This window comes from Poecilia reticulata, linkage group LG21, assembly GCF_000633615.1.
Source record: "Poecilia reticulata strain Guanapo linkage group LG21, Guppy_female_1.0+MT, whole genome shotgun sequence".
NCBI lineage: Eukaryota > Metazoa > Chordata > Actinopteri > Cyprinodontiformes > Poeciliidae > Poecilia > Poecilia reticulata.
Window position 1 is genome coordinate 18,072,156 of NC_024351.1, and position 25,016 is coordinate 18,097,171.

Below are 25,016 nucleotides of genomic sequence, written 5' to 3' on the forward strand. Positions count from 1 at the left end.
CGCGCCGGTACACATGACGTAATGTGGATGGGATGTGGTGGTGGTGGGGGGCGGGGGGGTCTGAGCGACGGCTGGGAGGCTGAACTAGCAAAACAAATGGATCAGTAGAACTTGTCGTTTTTTTTGTTTTTTTTTTGTTTTTTTTTTTGTGTGTGTGTTAGGTGGGAAAAAACAGCAGAAGAAGACTAGCCATTTCCTGATAAATGCGTCTCAATGACAAGAATTTAAATTCTAAAAAGAGAGTATTATCATCAGACTACATTACAATGTTGCTCCAAATCAGTAGTTTTTCTCCCCTCCAGATTTGATGTTAAAAGTGAATCATGGATGAAAACTATGACAAAAACCATCCACAAGGTGTCAGCCAAGTTCTACCTTAGACTAGACATTGTGCTATAAAAAGAAATTAAATTCTGTTTGACTGCAGAGGTATTTTTTAGCCTAATTAAATTCACAAACGCATAATTTTAATGATCCCGATTTATGCTAATGAGCTAAACTGCTGTGCTGTATTTATACATCTTGATTGAATTATTTTATATTTTGTCATCTTGCTTTGATGTCTTTTTTTTTTTGAGAATTCATGGGTCATACAAACACAAAGTAACACACAGTTGTTGAGGAAAAATCAGACGTGTTTTCATATTTTTTTCCCCCAACACTACACAGACTACTGAAAACACAATCCAGTAGCAACACTGAAAGAAATGGTGGTGGCAGCATGGTGCTGTGGGGGTTGCTTTTCTTCTACAGTGACAGAGAAGCTGGTCAGAGTTCATGGAAAGATGAATGGAGCAAAACCCAGTGCTTTACTAATCGTGGAAGATAAACTGTTAGAGGGCGCAAAAGACTTGAAGGTCAAACTTTTTACAAATAAAAATCTGATGCAAAAATTCAAACATTGAGAAAACACCAAATAGTTTTTTTTCACCATTAATGAAATATATTTACATATTTGTAAAATTGACTTCTGTTTTGTTTAGTGCTGGACTTTATGTAGCAGCAGCATTATATAATTTTAGTACAATCGTTTTGAAACCAAGCTATTGTCTCTGTTGTCTCTGTGGTTTAAGTGTAAAGAGTTAATTCTTGATAACAAAAATGGCAAGGGATTAAGTTTAAAAAATAAACGGTGTTGACCTGCAAGTTTGCTTTTTTCTTTTTTAAATAACATTCAATTTTAATAAATTTAACTGGTCAAAAATTACTAAGAAATAACAGCAAAGTCTTTCATTACTTCTGTCCCAGACAAACTCGACATGGGAACTTCTTAGTAATTCTTTAATTTGAGTTACCGTACATTTCACATCTTAGATGTGCAAAAAGTATGTTATTTTACAACAGAAGAACTGACTAGTGAAGTCAGTGCAATTTATTGTAACATGTTTTAAATATACATGCTGCCTTCGATATAAATAATGCAGGTGTATTGCGTTAAAGATATGACATTCACAACCCTGTTAGGAAAGGGTACATTTATTTTACACAACATTGTATTCTTTTTATTAGCTTGTTCAATTTTTTATCATGTATCCATCGGCCATCTGTATATTGCATTTTGAGGCTCTATGCAAGCATTTCCCTACTTTATGTGTTAAGTTTTGATGTCGTTTGCTTAAGAAAATCCCCTCTCTCAAAGCATCGGTAATAATAGGTTAGCATTTCTTTCTGGATTAGAATAGTGTCAAATTTCAACCAATCACGTGGAGCTGGTTGCGCATTATTTAGGTAGTTTAAAGGTATTTGAAGAAGTTGTGCCCATTTTGATGCATGTTGTACTGATACAATGTTTGTTGTATGAATCTTTTTCATTCTTCTTCGAATGAAAAGACACTTTATGGACTTATACTTAATAAGTATAAGTATAAACTTAATAAATTGCTATTGTACTAAACGCTTAATACTGAAGGTGGGCATGGAATGAAATCCAAGTTATTATTTTTCTGTTGTGTGATTGTAACACAGAATCTAAACACATTAAAACGCTTTAAAAGCATAATTTTCTGCCAACCAGGGCCGATGACAGCATAAAAAAGGAAAAGTGAAAAATTATCCACAACAAAGTATTCTTCCATTTTTCTAACCTATGAAATCTTTTGACTGCATTTTGTACTGATACGTTTATTGTATGAATCTTCTTCATTCCTCTTTTTTTCTTCTAGTTTGCTGATAGCTTGAATCAGAACTCCGGAGTGTCCATCCGCACATCTGGTCCTGTGTGTTCTGGACTTTTAAAGCAGCTTTGTATTTGGGCCTATGTAGAATCAAAAGGCTTGTTTGGACAGGAAAGCTCCATCTATAGAGCTCTCTCTGTTTCTCTGCACATTGTGACGCTGCCCAAGAGTGTGGAGGTTGCTTTTCTGGCTTTTGTGCTTTCTGCTCCATTGTGTATTTAAAAGAAAATGGTGTAATATACAGTATGTCCCGAATATTTCAAAAACACGCCGACCGTTTTTGCGCAGAAGTTCCAGGTGCTCATTGTTCAAAGATGAGAAGGTCGCCATGATGAACATGAGTGAAATTAATTGCAATGTTCTTCTGGACATTTAAATGTTATCATATATATATGCTCCACCATAATGGTTGGAGAAATATTTTATTCTGAAATTATGCCAATTGAACTTCAACCACCTGAAATAGCAAAGAAAAACTGTTGTCATTCTTTTATTAGCACATATAAATTATTGCCATTTGGCTTCAAATAAATGCTTTGTGTAACATCCTTCTTCGGAGAATTCGGCACATATTGTTCAAATCTGTTTGCGTTGCTTGGGTTAAATAGGTATTTGTAACTTATAGATAATTTACAAATATTTACATTAATTGTTGGTTTAAAAATTAGTAAGATACAAAAAAAAGATGGCTTTCATTTTTAAAAGTGATCAGATCGAGGTTGATTAGGACACAGTGGTTCATTGGGGGAAAAAATGTGTTAATCCAGATGTGGCCATCTACTTTAATTCAGCTGTTAGATTATGTTTGTTCTGTTGAGGATTTCCTCCTGTGTGTTTTTGGTTTTAGTGTTTTTCTGAAGAACAAACACCATCAGCTCATTAGCAGCAATAAAGGTTGTAGGTGTAGAAGTTTTCCGTATGCCGTGCAATCTAAAGACGTATATTTTTAACCTAAATTTCAGCTTCCGTCACTTGCCTGGCAACTGTAGCACAGTAAAAGGCAGGGCGCAACTTGGAGGTGTGTGCGCTTCTTCCCAGCTGGGGAGCCTGCTTTTTAAATTTCAGGGATGACACGTGATACAGGTGCGTGTGAACCGAAGATCTGAGGTCTCCAATTCGTTTTTGGGCCAAATTTGATGTGAGTGGGCCATAATTGCTTTCTCTTCAACTGGAAGCTGTTTGATTCCATTACTTTAGTTTTTCTGGGACTGTAACATGTACAGTGATGGTGTTTACTTAGTACTTTGTGTAGACCTTGTACAGTAAGATAAACGAGTTGGTTATTACCGCTTTTAATTGGAAAAAGCAACCGTTTTCAAGTAAACGGTTGAGTTCAATATCATAAATACTTAACTCCGATCACCTTTTCTGAAAAAGACTCGAAATTTGATTAAATCGAATCAGGTGATGCTGTTTATTCTCCAGTGTTCTCAAACAAACCTTAGGCGTTCACTAATAAGTGACTTCTTGAACGTTATATTCAGGAGTATGATAAATGAGGGCTTAATACAAATTCACATCTTTTCAATTTTTGATTTAGGATAAAACTTGGAAGCAGGTATCTTTTCCCCTTCTACTTCACAAGTATACTCTAAATACTCAGTCACGTACAATCCATTAAGAGTGTGACCACTTTTTTTTTAAATGTTACATAATCAGTACTTGGGAATTGTTGTACACCAGCTGTTTGTAGGTCATAACCGGTCCCATTTCACGCTCTCCCCCCCCTTTTGCCTCCAACCTTTCACACAGTGTTGTGTGAAAGGTGTGGTTGGCAGAATTACATAAAAACCTGCCATACATTACGATCCATCTAGTTCTTTATAGCAGGCTGGGAAACCCCTACAAGACACAATGGCCGTCAGATTTTCTGGACCGCGTTTATGGCGTTTGTGCTCGTTGGTTTCTGGTTCTGGTCCTTTGTGTTTTATTTGTTCCCTTTTTTTTTTTTTTTTTTTTTTTGCCCCCATTCTACATCACCCAGATCCCCAAACAGAGAGCAAGGGGGCCCCTTCTCTCATTGGCCCGTCTCCACTTTCCCTCAAAACTCGGGATCGGCGCACAAAGAGCTCGCAGCCAATCGCAGAGAGCTTCTTGGGAAAGCCCCGGCCAATGCCCGCCGCCCTGTTATTTACACAGAGACCGACCCGGCCAATCAGGAGTCATCACAGCGCAAGGATTCTGACCCCTCCAGCCAATAGGATCGGGGAGGCACAGAGTTTTGTGGGAGTGCATATAATCAACATATTATCCAAGGTGGCTCAGATATTGATCCGGTATTCCTAGGTAGTTCAAATTCAACTCCCGCTGCCCTTCGGCTTTGACCTCATTTGTCTCCCTCCCCTCGCCCTCCTCCTTCTTCGAGCTTGGTTGGAGAATTATTCACGCGCAGAAATGCCGAAGAGAAAGGTGAGTTCCGGCCGGCGCACTTCACTGTAGTTTTTTCCCCCTCTCTCTCCCCCTCACCACCACCACCACCTCTCGCTTTGGACGAAAATAGCGGTGCGCGATTAATGTGGCGACGTCGAGGCAGGCAGGCAGGTGAGGCGAGGCGAGGTGATGGCAAAGTTTCAGGAAACCCGTCCTGCCACTACGCTTCTTGTTTTTAGTGTTGTGTATTTTTACGACGTGTTTTCTTTTTTCTATTTTTAATTTTTTTTATTTTTATTTTCGCATCATAAATATTTCTGTCCTCACGTCAGCGTTTGTATGTTGGTCTTTTTTTTTTTTTTGCCACTTCCCTGTCCGAGACGGTGCCTACTGGCGAGAATGTCAGACGGGTTCGCAAGATGGATGGATGGATGGATGGATGGATGGATGGGCGCTATAAATGCTGGAGACTTCATTTCAGAATATTTTTCAGAAGCAAAAGGAAAGAGAAAAAAAAAAACATACTGCACCCCCCCTTGGTCTAAATTTAGTTTGGAGAAATGGTAGGCGCCAGCCCGAATGAGCGATCCCATATTCAGGATCAGAGGAAGAGAGCAGGCAAAAAAAAAAAAAGACAAGGAAGGAAGGATTAGGGAATTGCTGTTGCCTCTTCACTGTCTAAACAGCAGCACGCGTCGAGTGCCATTGGATTGTGTTAGTGCGTACGTGGAATTTGGCGTTTGCATCACCTGAAATCTGCTATTGTCTGCGCAGAATCTCCTCTGAGGACAGAGAACGGGGTGGAGAGGGAGAGGGATGGGGGGTATTTAGGGGCGGAGGGGTCGCCCACATTCAAATGATGCGATTGTCAAACTGCATGTAAAACTGACCCCCCCTCCGTGCTGTGCCTACACCTGCATCCAAAAGGTGTAGACCTGTGTTGTTCAATGCACATCCTAGTGAAAATGTTCTGTTTGTTTTTGTTTTGTCACACTTAAATGTCTCAGGTCGTCAATTTGAATTTCAAAAAGATAAACATTAGCAACAGAACACTTGTCGTAAGTCTACCGGCTCAGAAAACCAACATAAAGGTCTTTGGAGCGGCCTAGACAAAGTCTGGACGTTTTTGCATGACCTTAATAGAACAAAAACAAATTCTGCAAAGAAGAGCGGGGCCAACACTCTTTCCTCTTTTGTTGGATAGTCTTTTTTGTAATTGATAAAATGATTATTATTCAGGTTAGTTTTTTTGATTGGAAATATTTATTGCGACAAAATGCAAAACAGGAGAATATGTGAGGGGGGCTAAGAGGTTTTCCTCTATGCGATTAACTATATCCACAAAGCCTATAACTCGTTTTACTGTGTTTAATAAACTAAGAATAAAATTCTTTTAAAAAATGAGGTTTTTCTTTCTAGGCAGTTATGGCGACACAAGAAATTGCAAATGTTTTGTTTCAGTATCAGTTTGCACAACATTGCAAAATGACTGTTTGGACGGCTTGAACTCCTGACTAATATTATGTAAGAAGGAGGGAATCATGGATTAATCTCAACTGATTTTACCAGTGTAATGTTTATTATATACCAGGGGTGCACCGATTTATCGGTGCTGATTTCCTTAATTTTGGGAGATCGGCCGAGTTTACCTGTGAAGCCGATCTTATCCACCGATTTTATCAACCTCTGCAAAGGTCTAAAAATCAACCACTGTGATTTTCTTTTCTCCCTTGAGAAACATTTGACTGACAAACCGGCCGACCAGGTCATGTCTGCACATTTACAGTTAACAACAGTCACCCCATTCTTACCAATTCAGCAACTTTCTTGATATTTGAGCAATCTTTCAGACAAAAAAAATGGTATCGGCTAAAATTGGAATTAAGTTATTCTTTTTAAAAACTCTGTAATCAGCGATCGACCAGAAAACTGCAGTTGGTGCAGCCCTATTATATCTGGTGCATTGCGTTGATTCTTTCATGCATGTTTGAGGAATCCTTGAATCTCCCAGGGCAACCATTCGGGGATACCTCTCCTAAGAACAATTGCAAACAGCCCAATGGAGGAGCGTTGTTGTGACCAAGTGTTGAAGGTGGAATGTTGGAAAGAGTAGAAGCTTCTTAAAGAGACAGACGCTTAAAGAGACAAATTTCTTTTTTGTCATTTTTCATTTATATACAGCAGCATTTTTATAACAACTAAAGGTAACTTTTACTTGATTGTGCTATAAAGTGTCACTATGTGTCAGTGAAGCCCAGGTTGCTTAGATGCTACTGGCCTTCAGGGTCATCTGCATTGTTGGGTTTGCTGTATCGTTCTCTTGATAGTATTCCTATATGTTCCTCTCCAACTCTTCCTCCAGACTCTGGAATCTTGATTTAAAAATGAAACACAAACTTTACTTTTATCTAAAGTCCAGTTCTTTTTCTTCCAGTTCCAGATGAACTGGTACAAGAAATGTGACAGTTGTAGGCCATGTCTTGCTTGGATGTGTTAGTGCTTGGTGGCACGTGAACCACTGACTGCATCTGCAGTTCATGTCTTATACATTTATAATAAACTCTTCCATTTTTTAAGCTTCACAATCCTGTCAATGCTGTGGTTATCCCTCAAACTTGTCCCCCTTTTATTCTTTTTTACATGTTTACCTTCCACTGAACTTTCCATGAATATGAAAATCTGTCACTTCAGCAGTCTTAACTATGATTATGTAAGCTGTCACATGTCTTTTATTCTGTCGTTTGTGATATTCGCCCATTTTAAGTGAATAACTAACCGATTAACATTTGAAAATTGTTCTGACTGGAACCTTTGTATTTGTGCGTTTCTGGTACACTCGTAAATCTGATGCTCAAGCAACAGCAACAGTGACGCTTTTTGGGCCGACTGGATTTAATTTAACCTTTAAAAGACGATCTGATTGGATGCTGGAGAAGATTATTGTTGTGTTCCACTTGTGCTAAAAGAAGTTAGCATAAGTAGCACCTCAATGCTAAACATGCAACCGCAGAGATAAATGTCAGTATTTTAAAAAAAAAACACGTTACATTAATGAAACATTTGAAAGCCAATTGTGTATAACATCACTTTGATCCATTCTCATGGTTGAATTACCTAAATAACAGATTAAAAACTATAAGCATCATTATTGTTGAGCAAATACGTCAATTTATCCAATAATTCAGCATCGTCATTGTTTATTTGAATCAGGAATGCTGCTTATTTTGCGGATATGTAATTTTAGATTACAATCCATTTAATTGGGATTAATTCATTAATTAAAGACCCTGCAATTAACTCAATTCAAAATTATAATCTGGTCTTGCCATAAATTTGAATCAAATTCTTGCAAATATTACATTTGTCAGCTGGTCCCATGCGATCTTAAGTGATCTTGGGGGGGTGGGCGCCTTCAGCAGCTGAATGTTTCACTTATGCCTTGGGCCGGCACTATTTACAGCCCATTACTCCACGAAGGAACTCTGTTGTCGGCCAGAGGCATCTTTTATTAAAATGGAAATCACCGGAGAGCTTCCAGCATCATCACGGCGCATATCATTTGCACAACATGAACCTGTAGTGCATCTCTAAGCAGTTTTCAACCTATAAAAAGAAGAGAAATGTGGTAATTAAATCACTCAGGTGGAACTTTACCAAACACCGGGCTCTATTAGATATGCAAAAATTGCAGATTGATAAATCCTAATTAGTTCTGCAAACCTTTAGAGTTGAAGTTATTTCCCCCAGGGGTCGACAAAGAAGGCCTGTAATTTATTTTAACTCAACAATAAGCAAAAGATTATAAATCCTACATCTGTTTTCACTGGTTATAATTTCCTAGTAATTTCAGAATTCCTAGGGGCGAAGTAACCCCTAAAAAGGGCGCATTTTAAGTTTATTAAAATACGAAAATCGGAATTAAAAGGATGTTTTAATTTTTGACTTTAGTTTTATAAAATTAAGAATAACAACATCTCTATTAGGAGTATCCAAATCCAAAGGAGTGTCACAAAAATGAAGAGCAGTAAACCCTTTCTTTTATTGTTCATTTGTAGAAAAAAAAACATTTATGAACCGAATCATCTTAATCATTCAAAGATAATCAATGTAAATCACTCAAATCTTTAGTTTTTAACCCTCTTATTTTCTTTTCTTTCAGTCCCCAGAGGGTGCTGAGGGTAAGGAAGCCTCTAAAGTCACAAAGCAAGAGGTAAATATTTGACATGAAGGTTTTTTTTTTGTGTTTTTTTTTTTTGCTGTGTTTGTTACGACATGCTGTGGGTTTGTATTGACTGTACTGACGGTGTATCTATATGTATGTGAAAACAGGGCAGGTTAATAATTAGGACATTTGTAGCTGCCCACAGAGTGTATTTGATATGTCTCTCTCTCTTTTTCTTTCTCTCTGTCTCTCTCTCTCTCGCTCTTTTCTCATCCCTTGCTCCTTGAAGCCCACCAGAAGGTCAGAGAGATTGTCGGCGGTAAGTTTCCCCTCTCCCCCTGCCTGTCTTCACCTCTGTAGCTGTCCTCTCTCCACTCTCTTCAAAACTCCCCTCAATACAGCAGAGCCGTTGCTAAAATCCCAAATCCAGTTTGCGGCTTTGATCGACGGAGTCGGTGTTTATAAATTTCATGATCGTTCTCCCCCCCCCGCCCCCAGGGCCGAGTTCTGGCCTGGTATGCATGTGTTGTTTTTTTTCTGTTGTTTCTGTCCGCTGTGGTCTGCTGCATGGCTGGTTTTAATCAGGCCAAATTACTAAAACCAGTTTCATTTAGATGAATGATCAGAGTGCTCGAGGTTACCTTAGACATTGATAATCATAGCAAAACAATATGACAAATGATGATATTCTACATTACGCCAGTGACTCTGGTCATTCAGCTGTGCCCTGCAAGTGACTTCTCTCTCTGTGTTTTGCACTTTGCATGTTTTATCCATCCGTTGAGTCTTTGCATGTTTTTGCATGTTTGCATGATTATTTTAAAGGGGCAGTGTTATGTAAAATTGACTTCTTTTAAGCTTTACATCATGTTACAATGTTATTCTCTCATCAAAAACATGCCTAGAGTGTTGCTTTGATTCTTTCATGCATGTTTGAGAAATAATTTAATTTCCATGGCAACCATTAAGCTGTCTCTAAGGTGGAGACTTAGCTCCACCTTAGCTAAGGTTTCAGCTAAGTCCACTCTCTAAGGTGGACTTAGCTCCACCTTAGAGAGCTACGTCTCTCTAAGGTGAGAGACTTAGAGACTTAGCTCTCTCTAAGTCTCTCTAAGAGACTAAGTCTCTCTAAAACTAAGTCTCTAAGACTTGGAGCTAAGGTGGAGCTAGCTAAGGTGGCGCTAGAGACACAGCTAAGGTGGAGCTAGAGACACAGCTCCTTCTTGAAGCTTCAGTTTCCAAGCTACTGAGTTTTTCCCTCCCAGAGTCACTTCCTCACTCAGCTCCTTCAGACTAGCCAACAGCAATTGGCAAACACCTGGTGTAACTGCACATCTGCTGAGATCATAATAGAAGCTACTTCTCAGTGAAACGTTGGTAAAAATGTTGTTAAAAGGTCAATAGAGGAGATTGAAGACATCTTCAAGGCGGAGTTTCAGAAAGAACAGGAGTTTCTTAAAGCGGCACAGGCCAAATTTCAAGACGTTAAATTACAAAGTAAATGTTGCATTTTTTTAACAACTGAAGTTAACATAGTTACTTGACTGTGCTATAAAATGTTCCTAGAAAAGGGATAATTTTGATCTTTTAAAGGAATAATACTTACATATTTTGTGTATGTAGACTTCAGGTTTCAACTGTAGGTTGTTTATGAAGCATTTTTGCATCAACAACAACATTGATTGATAAGTTTTGTGTTGTTTTTTTTTTTTTTTTTGTCAAATAGAAATTTACTAGCTAGTTACATTCCTAGTCCAGACTTTTCTGTAACAAGGAGATATATATATATTTTTTTATGTTAACAACAATATTTGAATAGGATTTCATTTATTGAAACGTTTATCAAGGTCAAATTTGGACGGTAGTAGATTTGTTGATTCACACATTTGCTATCCTACATATTTTGACCAGTATATACGTATATACCTTTTGAAAAATTATAGAAATGTATACTGCAGAAAATATATTTCCCACGTTAAATTTGATGCTACTATAGAAAACACAATATACCATTCATTGTTTTCTTCTGTCCTGGAAGGATATTCTTAGGAGAGGAAAAAATCACATGATTTAACTTTTTTTGACTGCAGTGTTACTGAAGCTCATGGCTTCGGGGTGCACTCGTCCACACTCAGTACTGTAGGAAAATCTGCTCCAAATTTGCTCGCTTTCCAGTGCGATCGTGTCACTGATCTGTCGTTTGAGGTCGAGATGCAGAGGAATGTCACAAATTTGTAACATAACAAAATCCAAGTATCCATCCATCCATTTTCTTTATACCCTTATCCCTTAGTGGGGTCGGGAGGGCTGCTGGTGCCTATCTCCAGCTAACGTTCCGGGCGAGAGGCGGGGTCACCCTGGACACGTCGCCAGTCTGTCACAGGGCRACACAGAGACAMACAAGACACACAACCATGCACACACACACTCACACCTAGGGACAATTTGGAGAGGCCAATTAACCTGACAGTCATGTTTTTGGACTGTGGGAGGAAACAAGTATATTAGCTTTTAGATTCTCGTCAAACATGAGTTTCATTATCATCTGCTATATTAAGAGTACTATAACTATCATAAAATGGATCAGATTGAAGAGACTGAATCAAATAATTCTTACAAAATGTGAAAATAGTCAATTCTCACTGATGTGTTTTTTTGGTGCTGTTGTTTTTAGAAACCTGCTCCGCCCAAAGCTGAGGTGAAGCCCAAGAAGACCGTTGTCAAGGTGAGGAGCCCACTCAGCCACGCTTTAGAAAGCCTGAAGTACTTGGTTCCCTCAGCGACACTGCTGGATGCTCCCTCCACATTTACTGGCATCCCTGGTAAAAGACATGTAGAGGCATTAAAATACATTCTTCTTTTATTGCTGGTGCATAAACTAACTGGAAAATTTGAGAGTAATCCAACTTTTATTTTAGGCATATTGACTCAGTTGGGGAGTGGGGGGGGGGAGTGGTTTAACAAAATCACAGGCGCTACAATTCCAATAATAACAAAAATCCCAATAAAACTAACTGAAACATTTTCCTAGTTTATGTTGTTTTGACTTCAAGATGATAAGAGAGTTGAATTACTTTTAATTAGTAATCCATGGTTTTCTATTTCCCTGGGATGTAAGTACGATGAGATACACAGAATCCCACTTCAAAGGTAAGGCAAACAGGTTCTGGTCTTGAAACTCTGGAAATGGCTACAAATAATAAGCTTCTAATCATGTCCATCTCAATGAAAGGTTTAAAAGTCTCCATATCAAGCATTAAATGCCGTCTCCATGCCAACAAGCTATTTACAAGGCATGCCAGATTTTGTTATTTGGTCAGATGAGACCAAAATTAAGCTTTCTAACAACAAACACTCCAAGTACGTTTGGTGTGAAACAAATGGTGGAAAAGTGCCTCTTGTCCGTTGCTAACAATACAAAGTAGGTAAAGAACCTGTGATGCTGCTGGCTTGTTTCTCTGACAAATGAATTTGGAGTCTTCTTAGAGTCTATGATAACTATTTGAGATGCCAGGAGGCCTTTAAAATTAAATCTTGCCGCTTCCATGAAACTGGAATTAGCCCCTCATTGGCTCCTTAAACCTGGAGATCTTGTCCTTTGTCTCTTGGCAGAAGGATGAAAAAGGAGCAAAGGCCAAGAAGGGTGGCGCTAAGGGGAAGAAGGAAGATGGTCCGGCCCAGAATGGGGAGACCAAGGCCAACGAGGTATGAAGGAAGGAAAATAAAGCAGACTTTATTTCCTAAAGGATAGAGGGGGGAAAAAAAAGATTTTTATGTCAATGTATGCAAACATCATCCTTTCAATGAATTACTTAACATCTGTTTTCCTCAGTAACTCACATCAAGATTATATCATGTATCTCCTCCTTACACACACACACACAAACACAAACATAGATCTATGTGTCTCGTCCATCTGTGAGTGTGTCCTCCATCAGAAGCATGGCTCCCTCCTTGATGTCAGTGAAAGGGCAGAGCGAGACAGTCAGAGTTAAGGGTATGCTGCAGTGATCCTAATTCACCTCTCTGTGTGTTTGTTTTTTTTACTTTTAGTCACTAACCACTTGATCATTTCTACGTAGCTAATGTTTAGCCAGTGTGCCGTGGAGTGCTGTGTTTGTTGGTATGTTTGGAAATGCGACTTCAGCCGGCGGGGGTGGGGTCGGATGGGGAGGACGTGTTGCTTGTTCTGCAGTGAAGTGAGCCAAGGACAGAGTTTTTACTGCTGCTGCACAAAGCTGTGAAGTGAAATGTGATTGGGTCACTGCGTTCTTAGACAGCCGGCCCCTCCAGTAGTCACTCAGAGGAAGCAGAAACATTGGATCCCCCTTTTCAAGTTAAGGCTGACTGTCGGAGATATTTTAGTGCTGGTTGGAAAACAATGAGGAGGAGTAAATCACATAGCCGGGAGAAGCTTTAAATATATTAAAGATTGTTCAATCGATATACACTTTTCCGGATCAAAATTTATTACTTGCTCAGCAAGAAGGTGGCAAATTTGAGGTTTGTAAATTAGATATGTTTGATCTGGCATTTGCCTTTTGGTTAGAAATGTGGCAGGTGGCCAGGCAGCTGACAGCTGGGAAAATTATGGTCACTTCAGCACATTGTATTACCTCTGTAGTAGTATCTGGTTCATACTTACTATAGAAACGTTGCATGCTATTGTTTACATATGGAAATTTTGCATATGCGCGCAATGTTGTAAGGCGAAAAGACGATCCTTTTACCTGCCATGCATAGCTGCGCTGCCACAGTAGAACAATTTTGTCAGCAAAATGAAACCTGGAGATGTAGATATTATCAACTCAGTGTGGTGCACCACAGCAAATAGAGGAATAACGCAGAAAAAACGCTGAAGAACAGCTCAAAACCACTCAAATTCTTCTTTTTTCTTTGCTCCGTGCATCGGCTACCCGCAGACCCGTCGCCAAAGCAACCGACTGACAACAGCTCCATCAGTGTATCAGAATTCAACACCAAAAAACACACAACAAAAACAACTTTCCCACACAAAGGACAGAACAGGACATCATGTTGCAAACAAGTTTCCATTTTCTTCAACAAATACTAATTCCACGCAATTTCAAGGAAGTATCCTGTTATCAGCAATGTGCCTTATGTCTCGATTCCACTGAAAACTACTGCACAGGTCGGTTTGTACGCTCATTTGTCTGTTTTCATTGTAAAAACAGATCATACAACCAACCCGTATCTCACCATTCAAGGGCTCCCTTTAGTTGTACGTCGTTAAGGCAATGGTATGGTATAGTTTAAGAGTGATACTACTGATATCACACAACACAGTCCAATATTTAGGGAACACAAAACGTCCCTACTTGCGACAAGCACAAGACATATTAGCATACCACGTTTGACGAGGACAGAAACCAAAGATGCCAATTTATGGGTTGTATGTAATGCATCAGCCTGTATCTATTTAGGACAGGAAAACAACTATGTCCTGCTATGGGCTAACCTACTTGTCATTATATTTGATTTGAGCACTTATGACCTCAATGTCAATGTCAAATTTATTTTTAAGGCACTTTTAAAGCTGTTTGAGGCTTCACTAACGCTACTCCTTTGATTTCTGATTCTTTTAATAAATAAAGGAACCAGCTAACTCGTATTCTCCTTGATTAAAACGAAGGCGCAAAGTTTATTAAAACTCTACAGTCTCCAAGATTTCTCTCTTTTTTTCCTCCAAATGAAAGAATGACCATCCGGTTGCAAACACTTCGATTTTAGTTTCATCAGACCACAGATAAGTCTACAAAATTAAGCTTTCTGCCCATGCATTTGCAATCTATAACCCAGCTTTCTGTGTTGCTCTTCGGACTAACGGCTTTGTCCTCGCTGAATTGCCTTTCTGGCCATGTTGGTACAAGACACGCTACACTGTGGATCATCACATTCTCTTACCAGTTTCACCAAACTCTCACACATTTCACACCAGTGTGTGTTGCGTTCATCCCTGCGACACAGGACCTGAACGGTGGCATGGCGGGACATTCCCACCTCGTTTATGCTACAGAATTATTGTTTGAACTTTGATCGCATCCCCAGGCATTTGTGTGGAAGGATGGTCCAGATTTTCCATGATGCTGCACAATGAAGCAGTGTGTTTGTGTCCTGTAACAACAACAAAAAAAAACATCTACAGGCGTTCCTCTATTTAACTCAGATGTTGTAAATTAACATAATCGGAGAGCTTCCAACAGCAGTGACATCATCATCATGTAGTGTAGCCAAATTATTCCCAAAAGGAAATAATTATTCTGGTTTAAAGTCTTAACAGTGAGAAAAGGAGTAGTTTTGTCTTTTTATGCGCTGTATGTAAACATTTAGCTTCAACTGTAAGTCCTGTAGCAGTTACATATGTTAGTCTTGGTTGTAGAGTTTCTTATTTTTATTTTAAATTTTTTTATGAATTCAGAAACACCCCACACGTTACCCAGGGGGCGTCTCGTGCAGCTCAGTGTTTCCATGACACTTTAGATGAGGTATTGCCAGCAGAATGCAGTAACTATGAGAGTTATCGTAAATGTAGGGGTTGCAAACCAGCCCTGATCACACATTTCAGAAAAATGGAGAGTTCTCCACTCCGAACCAGAGGTTTGGACTTCCACCACCATCAGTGGATCCACCACTCCCATCCCAGTGCTGGATGATTGGAATTTGAAATTTGAAATTTTTCAGAGTTTTGCGCCTCTCATAAGACAACCAGTGGATGGGAAAGTTTGCTCTCAAATGTGTTTCCATTCTATTGTGTGTCGCGCATTAACTCTTTCAGAAAAGCTGAAAACCACTTCAACAAGCGAGGGTAAAATCTTTTTCTTTTTTTTTCCAAAACTGAGGACGTTTTTTTGGAATTTTGCTATTTCCATCAATTTTTTCTAATCAGATACTTCAAAATGTTTTGACTAGGCCTGTCATAATAAATCAATTAATCGCATGATAAACTAAAAACAAACTCAATCGTTTCTATTTTCATGATTTATCAGCTTTCTGTTTCTCTTTGGTCTCAACTGGCCATTTTTTGAAGGACAATTCATATTTCGTAACTCATTTTATTTGCTGTTTGGTTTATTTATCTCGGATTTAAAATATCTTCCACTTCCAGTGCTAAATGTTTGTTAGAATTTCAAGCTTATCTTTGAGAATGTGTTCTTGCACTATTTTGCTACTACCATTGTTTCACTGGAAAATCGTCTCCAAACTGCGACATTACCATTTATCGCAATAACTTCTGGGGCAATTTGTCATCCAGTGAACTTTATCATGACAGGCATCGCTCTGACACATTATCTGATTTAAACCTCAACATTATGTGATACCAGTAAACCTCCCACACATACTTTTGAGTCTGAGCAAACCAGAATAAGCCAATAAAAACATCCTGGTTTAGGTTTAGCGTTTGGATAGCTTCCTCTGAAATCCACCTCAACCGTGTCGTCTAAAACTCGCCGTCTTCTTCCCGGCAGGTCTCTGAAGCAGCAGAAGAGGCGACCGACGAGAAGGCGTAAGGATTCCAACTTGTCCACTGACTCGTCCGCTCCAACTCCATGGCAGCAAAGCATCTTTTTTTACTGATGATTTTTTTTGTACCATGCCATCTTTTTTTTTCTCTCTCTCTCTTTGATTAGCGATAGCGATGGACAACCAGCAGAACCCTCATCCTCCCGCTCCCTCTCGCATCCCGTGTTGCTTTAGAATACGGCGTCCATCTTAGATGTTCAAAGGCACATTGAAGTGGTTTTATCAGACAGCTGCAGATGTTATTTGTGATGTCTGGAAAAAAAAAAAAAATAACACCAGGGGATTTGGGGGCATAAATGTGACTGTTATGATCTCTAAACCAGCTTGGCCTTTTATTTGTAGTTATTCCTCTGCGAAGAAGGTCACCATTATCGCCCTGTCATGAGGAGATGCCCTGATCCCTACCCCTCTCCCTCGCTGCCCCCCAGCCTCTTTTGGGGTGAGGTGGCAGGTTAAAAATGCAGAGCAGTGGGAGATCAGACAACATGAGGAACATCTGCAGCTTTAAAAAAAAAAAAAAAAAAAACAGCTCCTAGTTTTTAGAATCCCTTACGCCGTTCCACATAGCTCCTTTTGTATGTGTGTTGGAGTGGAAGTGTTTGTGGGTATTTTTTCTTTCTTTTGTTCTTTTTTTTTTTTGAACACCTTGTCCTGAAGCAGAGAGTGACATAGCAATAAACGAGTGGTGCTCCTGTTCTGGGCGGCTCCGTCGGCATCAGACCCTTTGGGCTTCGGCGGAGTTTCATCCTGTTAGGAGAGAATATTTTGAAATAAAAGAAAAAGTCCATCACACATACTTGCCTCCCCTTCCCCGTCTTTCTTTCTTTTAGTGTAAATAGAACAAAAATGTGGGGTTTTCTGGGTCAAAGTTCAACGTGGTTATATATGGGGTTTTACGTGACGAAATGAAACAAAGCATGATTGTGATGTTGAAAAGATTCTGTGGTTTCTAAAGTTTTTATAACCCCCAAAAATCTGAGGAAACATGGCACGCACAAGGTCAATATATGTTCACATTTATTTAGGTGTGGACTTTGACTGGTCCGTCCTAACACACCTATATATTTGGTGTGTTAGGTTAAACGATGGACATCCTGGTGGCCTCTGTCCATAGACAGATTTTTCTTTGTAATCGGGGTAAAATTATTACCGACATCAGTGGAAAATGTCATGTTGAACGCAAATTATTCGTGTTTTTATAACTAAGCCTTTTATATCTGACACTTTTACTGAAATGTCGACTTTGCTGCACCCAAGTCGGCTTTCACTAAATTTACTAAACTTGGCTAAACTTGGCAAGTAGTTTAGAATAATTAGTTTCAATTGAGCCCCCCAAAAATGGAAAACTTAATCCAGCAAACGCTCAAAATCCCTTTCAAGTTTCAGATCTGTAATGAATAACATCCGTTTTATGCAAAAAAAGTTGAAATACTTCATTTGCTTAATGTACGTTTATTTTTTTTGTTTTTTTTTTGGAGTTCTTGGAATAATTTTAACTTTTGACCCAAATGACTAAAACTTTGGACACCCCTTACCTAAACTATTGCATCATAGCTCTTCCTAAAAGAAGGTGAACTTTCTAACCTTTTTCTCAAGCCTTCTTCAATACTACTAGCTTCTCCATTTAAGCCGAAGAAACCCTCCCCACAGCATGATGCTGCCACCACCATGTTTCGCTATTGTGATGTATATGGCAGGCCTAAGCATCAGCAACCAATCTAAGCATAACATTTACACAGAGAACGACACTAACAGTGTAAAAAAAATAAAAATACTCTTCTATCGGTCTGTTGCAAACTGTACTTTTTCTATAAAATTTGAAAGAAATGTATTAACTCTGAAACAATATATTTTTGTTCTATAATTTAAAGATACAAACATATCTCATATTGTAGGTATTACAAAGTCAAGCTATCTTGTTTTGAAGAGTCATGTTACTTTTGTGGCTCTAAAATAAGTTTTGTTGGGCAGAAATGGCTCTTAGGGTTGCAGACCAGTGGTTTAGGAAAATGCGCTGCAGTTTTCCAATGTGGCTTTTTTATATTTTGCCCCCCAAAAAAGTTCAATTTTTTGGTGTCACCTTAAACAGAACACCTTCTGTTACAAGTCTTCCCTGCAGCTTCTTATTTTTGGCTTTATTTTGACAAACGGTTAGCATTCCCGAGCGCCGCTTCAATGCGTCCAGGTTTAGAAGTACTTTTTAAAGCGCTGCGTGTGTGTGTGTGCGTGTGTGTGTGTGTTTACACCTTTGCGTGTGTGTGTGTGTGGGAGGTCGCCAGGGGCACGTGGCAGTGTTAAATACAACTGCTGTGTCAGGACGTGAAAGGTCAGCATTTGTAGGAGTGGTGGGACCAGTGAAACCGTTCGGCCTTTTCATTTGACCAGTCGTTCAAAACCATAAACCAGGAGGGTCCAAACGTTTCCTTGCATGGGTCAAAATCGTCAAGTCAAAAGGAGTTGAGAGTCAATAAAACATTTTCTGTTGAACACTTTAGTTAAACAAAGTAGTCAAAGTTGTTGCTAGAAATGGATGTCCACAACTTGAAAGATGTGCCTAATTGAAAGTGATTTTAGAAATTTTCTATGTATCAGTTTGAAAAAGTGCAATTTAGTCAATTCTGGTCAGTAAAAACCTGCCGTATTTCTTTAGCCGAGTTTGTTAAATTAGTTAAAATTAGATTTTCGGTGCCGCAAAGTTTGCTTTTGGGTAGAAGTCACTGATCCTCGCAAGAAAGTGGCTACTCAAAGACGAGTACTTTGTGTCGAAGCCAATGTTTTCTACTGTAAGAAGATTTCACTTTGTCTGTGATCATTTTGTCCCAATTAAAAATAACAAGTCTCCATCTACATCAAACACCTGTGGTGATTGACCAAATTCAAGGTTTTCCATTGTAGCATCTACATGAAGACAGAATACAAACTTTTTTATTTGTGTTGTGTTTATGAATCCTCAACACAAAGGGACGAACTGATGGGATTTAAACTCCCTGCAGCATTTTGTTCACTCTAGTAAGCTGTAGTAAAAACTGTGGAAACTACAGAATTGCTAAAACAATCAACATTAGAAACAAATACAGCAGGTTTAGTGTCTTAACAAGGTCTTTCGATATACGTTAACAACAGCGCATTCAGTTTCTATTTGCTCCTAAAATGTCTGCCTGTTTGTAAAATAAATTATAACCTCTGATTCCTCTGTTTTGGCCGTGACATGCTGGGTGGATCAGAGTGAGGTTGCCTCCTTGTGGCCGTGTCACTCCATAGGTCAGCAACCTAACTGGTATTCTTTTCTTTCTTTCTTTTTTTATTTTTAGCACGCTCTTATTAAATAAAATGTATCTAGATTTGAAAAATCTCAATGAGACAACTTTTTAGTTCTACTAATCTGTGTAAAACTGCTCTGCTGTGTGGCTACATATTTACAAATTGCATTTGATTCCTCTTTAGATGAGAGGAAATGCCTATATATGCTCTATATTTATGGAGAGAAAAGAAATAATAATTTTGATTTTAAAATGCACATCATTTGCAGCCCAATGCCCCCCACACCCCCACAAAAAAGAAAAAAACAAACAAAAAAAGCAGCATAAAAGACATAATACAGACAAAATTGCGAGCACATTTACTAATGTAAAAAATAAAAAATCTAATAAAGTCATAATTACAAAAACATAATTTCATGCTTTATTTCTAATATAACTTAGTTTGAATAAGAGTTTTGGAAAACTATCCTGCTAATAGAGATATTAAGATATTTTCAAGTAAAGATTACTAATTAGAAATGACAAATTAAGTTAGAAATGGATTAAAAATGCTTCAGCAGCTTGTATGTGAAAGGGATTCATAAGGCTTCAAGAAAAAGTACCATTTGTGACTTTGTTGAATGTAATTATTTATTAACAGAGGGGTTTTTTTCTCTCTGTTGAATAAATGTATTTGAATTAATGGCAGATTATTTTCCCCCCATCCATTTTTCAAAGTTGATAAAATGCTACGGCGATAAAATAGTTATTCATTTCAAATCCTAATGCTAAAAAATGTAAGTTTACAATCCTTTCAACAACACGTTTCTTCTGATTTGAAGTCATATGATAGAGTTCTACCTTGATAGAGAATCTGTGAAGAGAAATAAAGATTAGGGTGATGGAAGGTAGCCATTCCAACCTCAGAGACTTGGAGGTCCTCACCAAAGTTCAATTATCAAAATCCATGTGGAAAAATGCAGAAACTTTTCAGTTCTGCTGGAAAGAGTATGAAAGGTATTTTTATTTTTTAAAAGATGGATTTTCTTTATTAGTAGCATTTAACGGACACTGCTTGTTTCATTTTCTTTTGAGCGATGCCCGTCTCGTTTTCTATGACGGGCAAATATTTTGGTTAAAAGAAAATATCTTTAAATCTGCCGGGGGTAATTTTGGGCTTATCTGTGCTGGTGAGAACTGACATCAGGAGTTCTGGGTAACAATCATTTGTTCTGTTCTTGGTTTACTTTCAATCGTAATGCAATGTTTTTGTTTTTGCCATATTTTAGCCCACTTCATGATGTCAAACAAGGTGTGTGTTTTTTTTTTGTGTGTGTGTGTGTGTGTGTGTGTGTAATTTCTTGATTCTTCAAGGGCTACACTAATCAGGTTTGGGTGAAAAAAAAAGTACAAAAAAATGTGGTTTAAAAACAAGAGTTAATTATATTTTCAGCTGTTGTTTTGGATTGCTTTACCCCTCCATAAAAGAACAAATTATTTCAAATCTGCATTTTGCATTTATTTTGGTAATCTTGGTTTGTTTTTAAAATTAGCTGAATTTTTAACATGTAGGTGTAAAAACGTAACAAAACAAACCTGTAATGGTTTTTTGTTTTCCAAATCATGTTTGAATAAATCCTTGCTTTAGTAAATATAAAATTGTTATGTCGGGAGCTATTATCAAGGGGTTGAACACTGAACACTAAAAAGCTATTTATTGTGGGAAATCTAGTCTGTTGAAAGAAAATTGCTTTTTTTTTTTTACTTTTCTACAGCATGAAAAAAAACAAAACGGTTGAAACAAACGGGCAAAAGGAGCAACACATTTTTTCTGGTTTGCTTACTTTATCATCTTAAAAAACATAAAAAGATTATTTGTTTTTGTTGCGTTTTCAGGTTGGGAGAACATTACAACACTCCTGGCTGGTTTTGCTTTAAGTAAACACATGAATATAACTACAATTATAATTTTTTTAAATCAAAATATTATACATTTTATGGATGCAGTTAAGTTTAAGTGTTGTTCGTAATAAGACAAAGTTAAGGAAGATTTACCTTGCTGCGTGTGCACTAAGCGTTAGCCGTCTTTGTGTGCGTACATGACGCGGAGGTCGCCTGAGAAGAATTACTCATCCACTCCACTAATGTGGCCTTTATGAAAGAACGACAAGATGAAAGTCATGAGAAGTTGTGTTGGTCGTTTGCCACAAGCCGTGTGAGGGACACAGCAAAATGGGTGGAAGATAATGGGTGGACAGACGAGGCCGAAAATGAAACAGACACACTTTGATACACAGTGATGGCAGCATGCTGCTCTGGGGATGATTTTCTTCGACTAAGGGGATCAAGGAGAAGATAAATGAAGCAAAATAGGGGGCAAAAGTAGAACAGTGGATGGTTTCAAGGCATACTCGTGTGTGAGACTGGCCCAGTAAAAGTCCGTTCAAAGCTAGGTCTTTTTTGTTCTTTCAAAAAGCACTTTCAATGTGTGATACTACTAAAATCAACCCGAAACTCCAGGCTGCCTTTTAACTTTTGTGAGACATGCTTTTAATTCCATGTTGTGTGCTGATCTTTTTGGTTGTTACATTCCCAAGTTTGCACAATCACACAGAAAACATTAGTATGGACACTGAAAAAAAAAAAGATGATGCTTGTTTTAGCATTATTCCTAAATAAAACTTTGGGGCAAATGATGCAAAAAGTAGCTTAAACTAACTGTTGTTTCTTTTTCTTATCTGTAAGTCATCCTGCGGCGTGTGTTTTCTTGTGAATCTTCCTTGATGGTCAGCCTTCAGTCTCTATTGTTATTAAATTGCTGTAACTCACGGGGTTTCATTCATTAAGCTGCATTCCCCTTTTCCATCCCTTCCCCCCATTTTACTGCCTAGCAATATTTGGAAGAGAAATGGACGACTTCCCCACCAAACGGCACAGAGTGGGTGTGTTACAACGTCGTGTTATACAAGACGGCAACAACGAGCGAAGTAAAAACACGCGTATTCACACGTTTGCAGAGCTAAAAACAATGTACACAGTTAGATACAACGGTTGTAAATACTTCACGGACACGGGAGCCGTGATATTCAACAAATTCTGTTAAACAATGTCATAGAAATTACGCAACGCTCCCTGCGTCCTCTGTTAAATTACAACTGTGTAATACTTTTTTTTGTTGTAAAATGTGGTAAATACAGACTCATTTCGTCGTAACAGCTAAACTACAGCAATGTGTCCTCTGCTTTAGCAGGCTGCCATTTCTAGCTCCACTCTACAGAGACCGAGTGAGACGCACTTGTTTGTGTGGTTCCGCCATTTTCGTTGAGGGGGAGGGGGGATTAATACAAATAAACAAAATAATACAAACAAACGGAAAATAAAATTCATCAGAAGCAGCTGTTAACATAATTATATTTTAGCCACTCGTCGCCAACATCTGAAGAACGTTATCCAGCGCAGCGAGTCGTACGGCGCGCACTAGCTGACGCTCCGCGGATGAATATTAACGCAGGCGGGACTATGTTCGAGCGAGGCTGAATGGAGGCAGCCTCTTCCTGGTGGATAAACAGTGACAGCTACAGGGCAGCCACCTAGACCCAGCACACAAGCTCTGGCGCTGCCCTGGCAAACAACACCCAAAATGGCTTCAGACAGTACACACATCGCGCAGTTGACTTCTGGTGAGTAAAGTGAGAACGAAGAGTGTGTCACGGCTGTTTTAATAGCCCCCAAAATTTTCCTCGGTGCCCTCTTCTAACGCAGCTCCCGTCCTCTTCTCCCCCTCCAACCGTACCAGAACTGTACTTCCTAATAGCCCGGTTTCTAGAGGCTGGACCGTGCCAGAAAGCCGCCGAGGTTGGTGTTTTTGCATTTTAGGTTAATTTAGAACATATCCAAAATTGTCATGAGGTGTAATTTTGCGTTTTTATCCTATTTTCAGACCCTGATAAGGGAGGTGGAGGAGAAGGAGGTAAGCAGTCAGCACTACGAGAGAGATGCTTCTCTCTGCACTGTACTGTGTGATGTTGCCTTTTCTCTCTGAATTATCATTTAGCGTTTTAAAACATCACTCCACACATTTATGAACTGGGTGGTCACACTCCACACTATTTCTCTATTTTAGCTGCTACCCAGAAGGCTGGACTGGACAGGGCAGGAGCACCCCGGGACGTACAAAAATTTGGTAAGTCTGCTCTATAACCGAGGGAAAAAGTTTTTAGAGAGCAAAATAAAAATTGAATTTCCCGCAATTTTTAAATCAGGTGGCAAAGAAAGAACCCTAAAGCACTCTCGGGGCGAGCTGGCTCCTGGTTGGGGGGTTGTTTTGCAGCACCGACCGGGTCGAATGCCGACCCCATGTGCAGCCCGGTGTGCGGGTTCGGTGTCACGCAGGTCCAAAAGGTTTAAATAGTTGTTGGAAAATAGTGTGCGAAATGTTGATACGTCACGAGGGCTGTGTGGTGTGGGAGCGCCAGGATCAGGAGGAGGGACTCCCTGCGCCACAAGCCTGGGAGAGATGGAGGCGCTCGTGTCCTGCAAAGAACCAACATTTGTGTGCATGGGGCAAGAGTTGGAAAAGATGACTTTTTTTTTTTTTTTTTTTTTAAAGAGAGGGGAGATATAAACAGCAGAGTTTAGCAAAGCTGCTCTGTTGGAGCTCCCTGCTCGGCGTGGAGGCATTCTGGGGGAAGGAGTTGTTTATAGGGGAACTTGGATAGCAAGTTGGAGCTCAAGAAAGGAAGCAGATCAGCTCATGTGAAGATGAGAGGTAACTTTTTTGCTGATATGTTCTATTAGAGCTATTAATTTAAAGGCTAATTGTCATGTAAACAAACGGTTATACGCGCTTATTTACGCACGGGGGCGTGGAGACCATTTGTTATCGCGTGCATATTTACGTCTTAGCTCGCCCGCGTGAAGTGAAGTAGTCGACTCATTTTTTTGTTGTTGCCATTTTAATTGTTTTTATTTTAATATTAATATTTTCTAATTGAATGTGACACATTTAAAGGAAAGAAATATACACACTGGTTTGCGGGTGTCTTTCCTCGCATTTACGAAAACGTGCGTGTAGAGATCGACAGGCGAATCGCTGCGAATTACGACAGAAACGAATCTTGGATGTTTAAAGAAAATAATTGACGGCGCGCTTCTTCTGCCTGGCTGCGTTTCTTTTTCTCGCTCTTCCTGCTTGTCTCTCCGTTCCTCCCCCTCCTCCACCGCCTCCTCCTCTTCCTCCCTTCTTCAGCCAAGCTCACCGGTCTATTGTGTGTAACATCCACTGTTGTGTGTAGAGTATTTAAGAACAAAAATCCTGCGGACGCGGTTTTAATTATTCGACCAAAAAAACGGAAAGCGGATCGTGGGGCGTTTCAAATCTCGGTGTTCTGCCTCTCTATCAAAGAAAGGGGGGGGGAGGGGGGTTGGGCAGCGATGAAGAGTAAACGCATACCCCTCATTGATATTGTTGTGATTAACAATATTAATTATGGCTAATTAATTGAAGGGGGGGATTAATTAGATTTTTGA

General features: G+C 39.1%; 2 protein-coding genes across 5 annotated transcripts in view; both read left to right on the plus strand.

The window, feature by feature from the left end:
- Positions 1–4,271: 4,271 nt before the first annotated feature.
- hmgn3 (high mobility group nucleosomal binding domain 3) lies at positions 4,272–17,044 on the plus strand. Of its 4 annotated transcripts, XM_008398266.2 has the most exons (7): positions 4,297–4,583; positions 8,704–8,754; positions 8,996–9,025; positions 11,381–11,431; positions 12,319–12,411; positions 12,604–12,703; positions 16,194–17,044. In XM_008398266.2, exons 1-7 carry the CDS (start codon positions 4,569–4,571, stop codon positions 16,199–16,201), a joined length of 348 nt encoding a protein of 115 aa, XP_008396488.1. In that variant the 5' UTR covers positions 4,297–4,568; the 3' UTR covers positions 16,202–17,044. The 4 variants fall into 4 exon arrangements, with proteins under 4 accessions (XP_008396489.1, XP_008396488.1, XP_008396491.1 ...); XM_008398267.2 differs by lacking the exon at positions 8,996–9,025 and having other exon boundaries at positions 4,272–4,583; XM_008398268.2 differs by lacking the exon at positions 12,604–12,703 and having other exon boundaries at positions 4,326–4,583.
- A 5,956-nt stretch (positions 17,045–23,000) lies between these two features.
- phip (PHIP subunit of CUL4-Ring ligase complex) overlaps positions 23,001–25,016 on the plus strand; it is a 43,288-nt gene continuing 41,272 nt past the window's right edge. The window contains 5 exon segments of the mRNA XM_017302227.1: positions 23,001–23,167; positions 23,250–23,266; positions 23,268–23,342; positions 23,428–23,457; positions 23,611–23,670. Coding sequence (XP_017157716.1) covers positions 23,128–23,167; positions 23,250–23,266; positions 23,268–23,342; positions 23,428–23,457; positions 23,611–23,670 — 222 coding nt within the window. The 5' untranslated portion in view covers positions 23,001–23,127.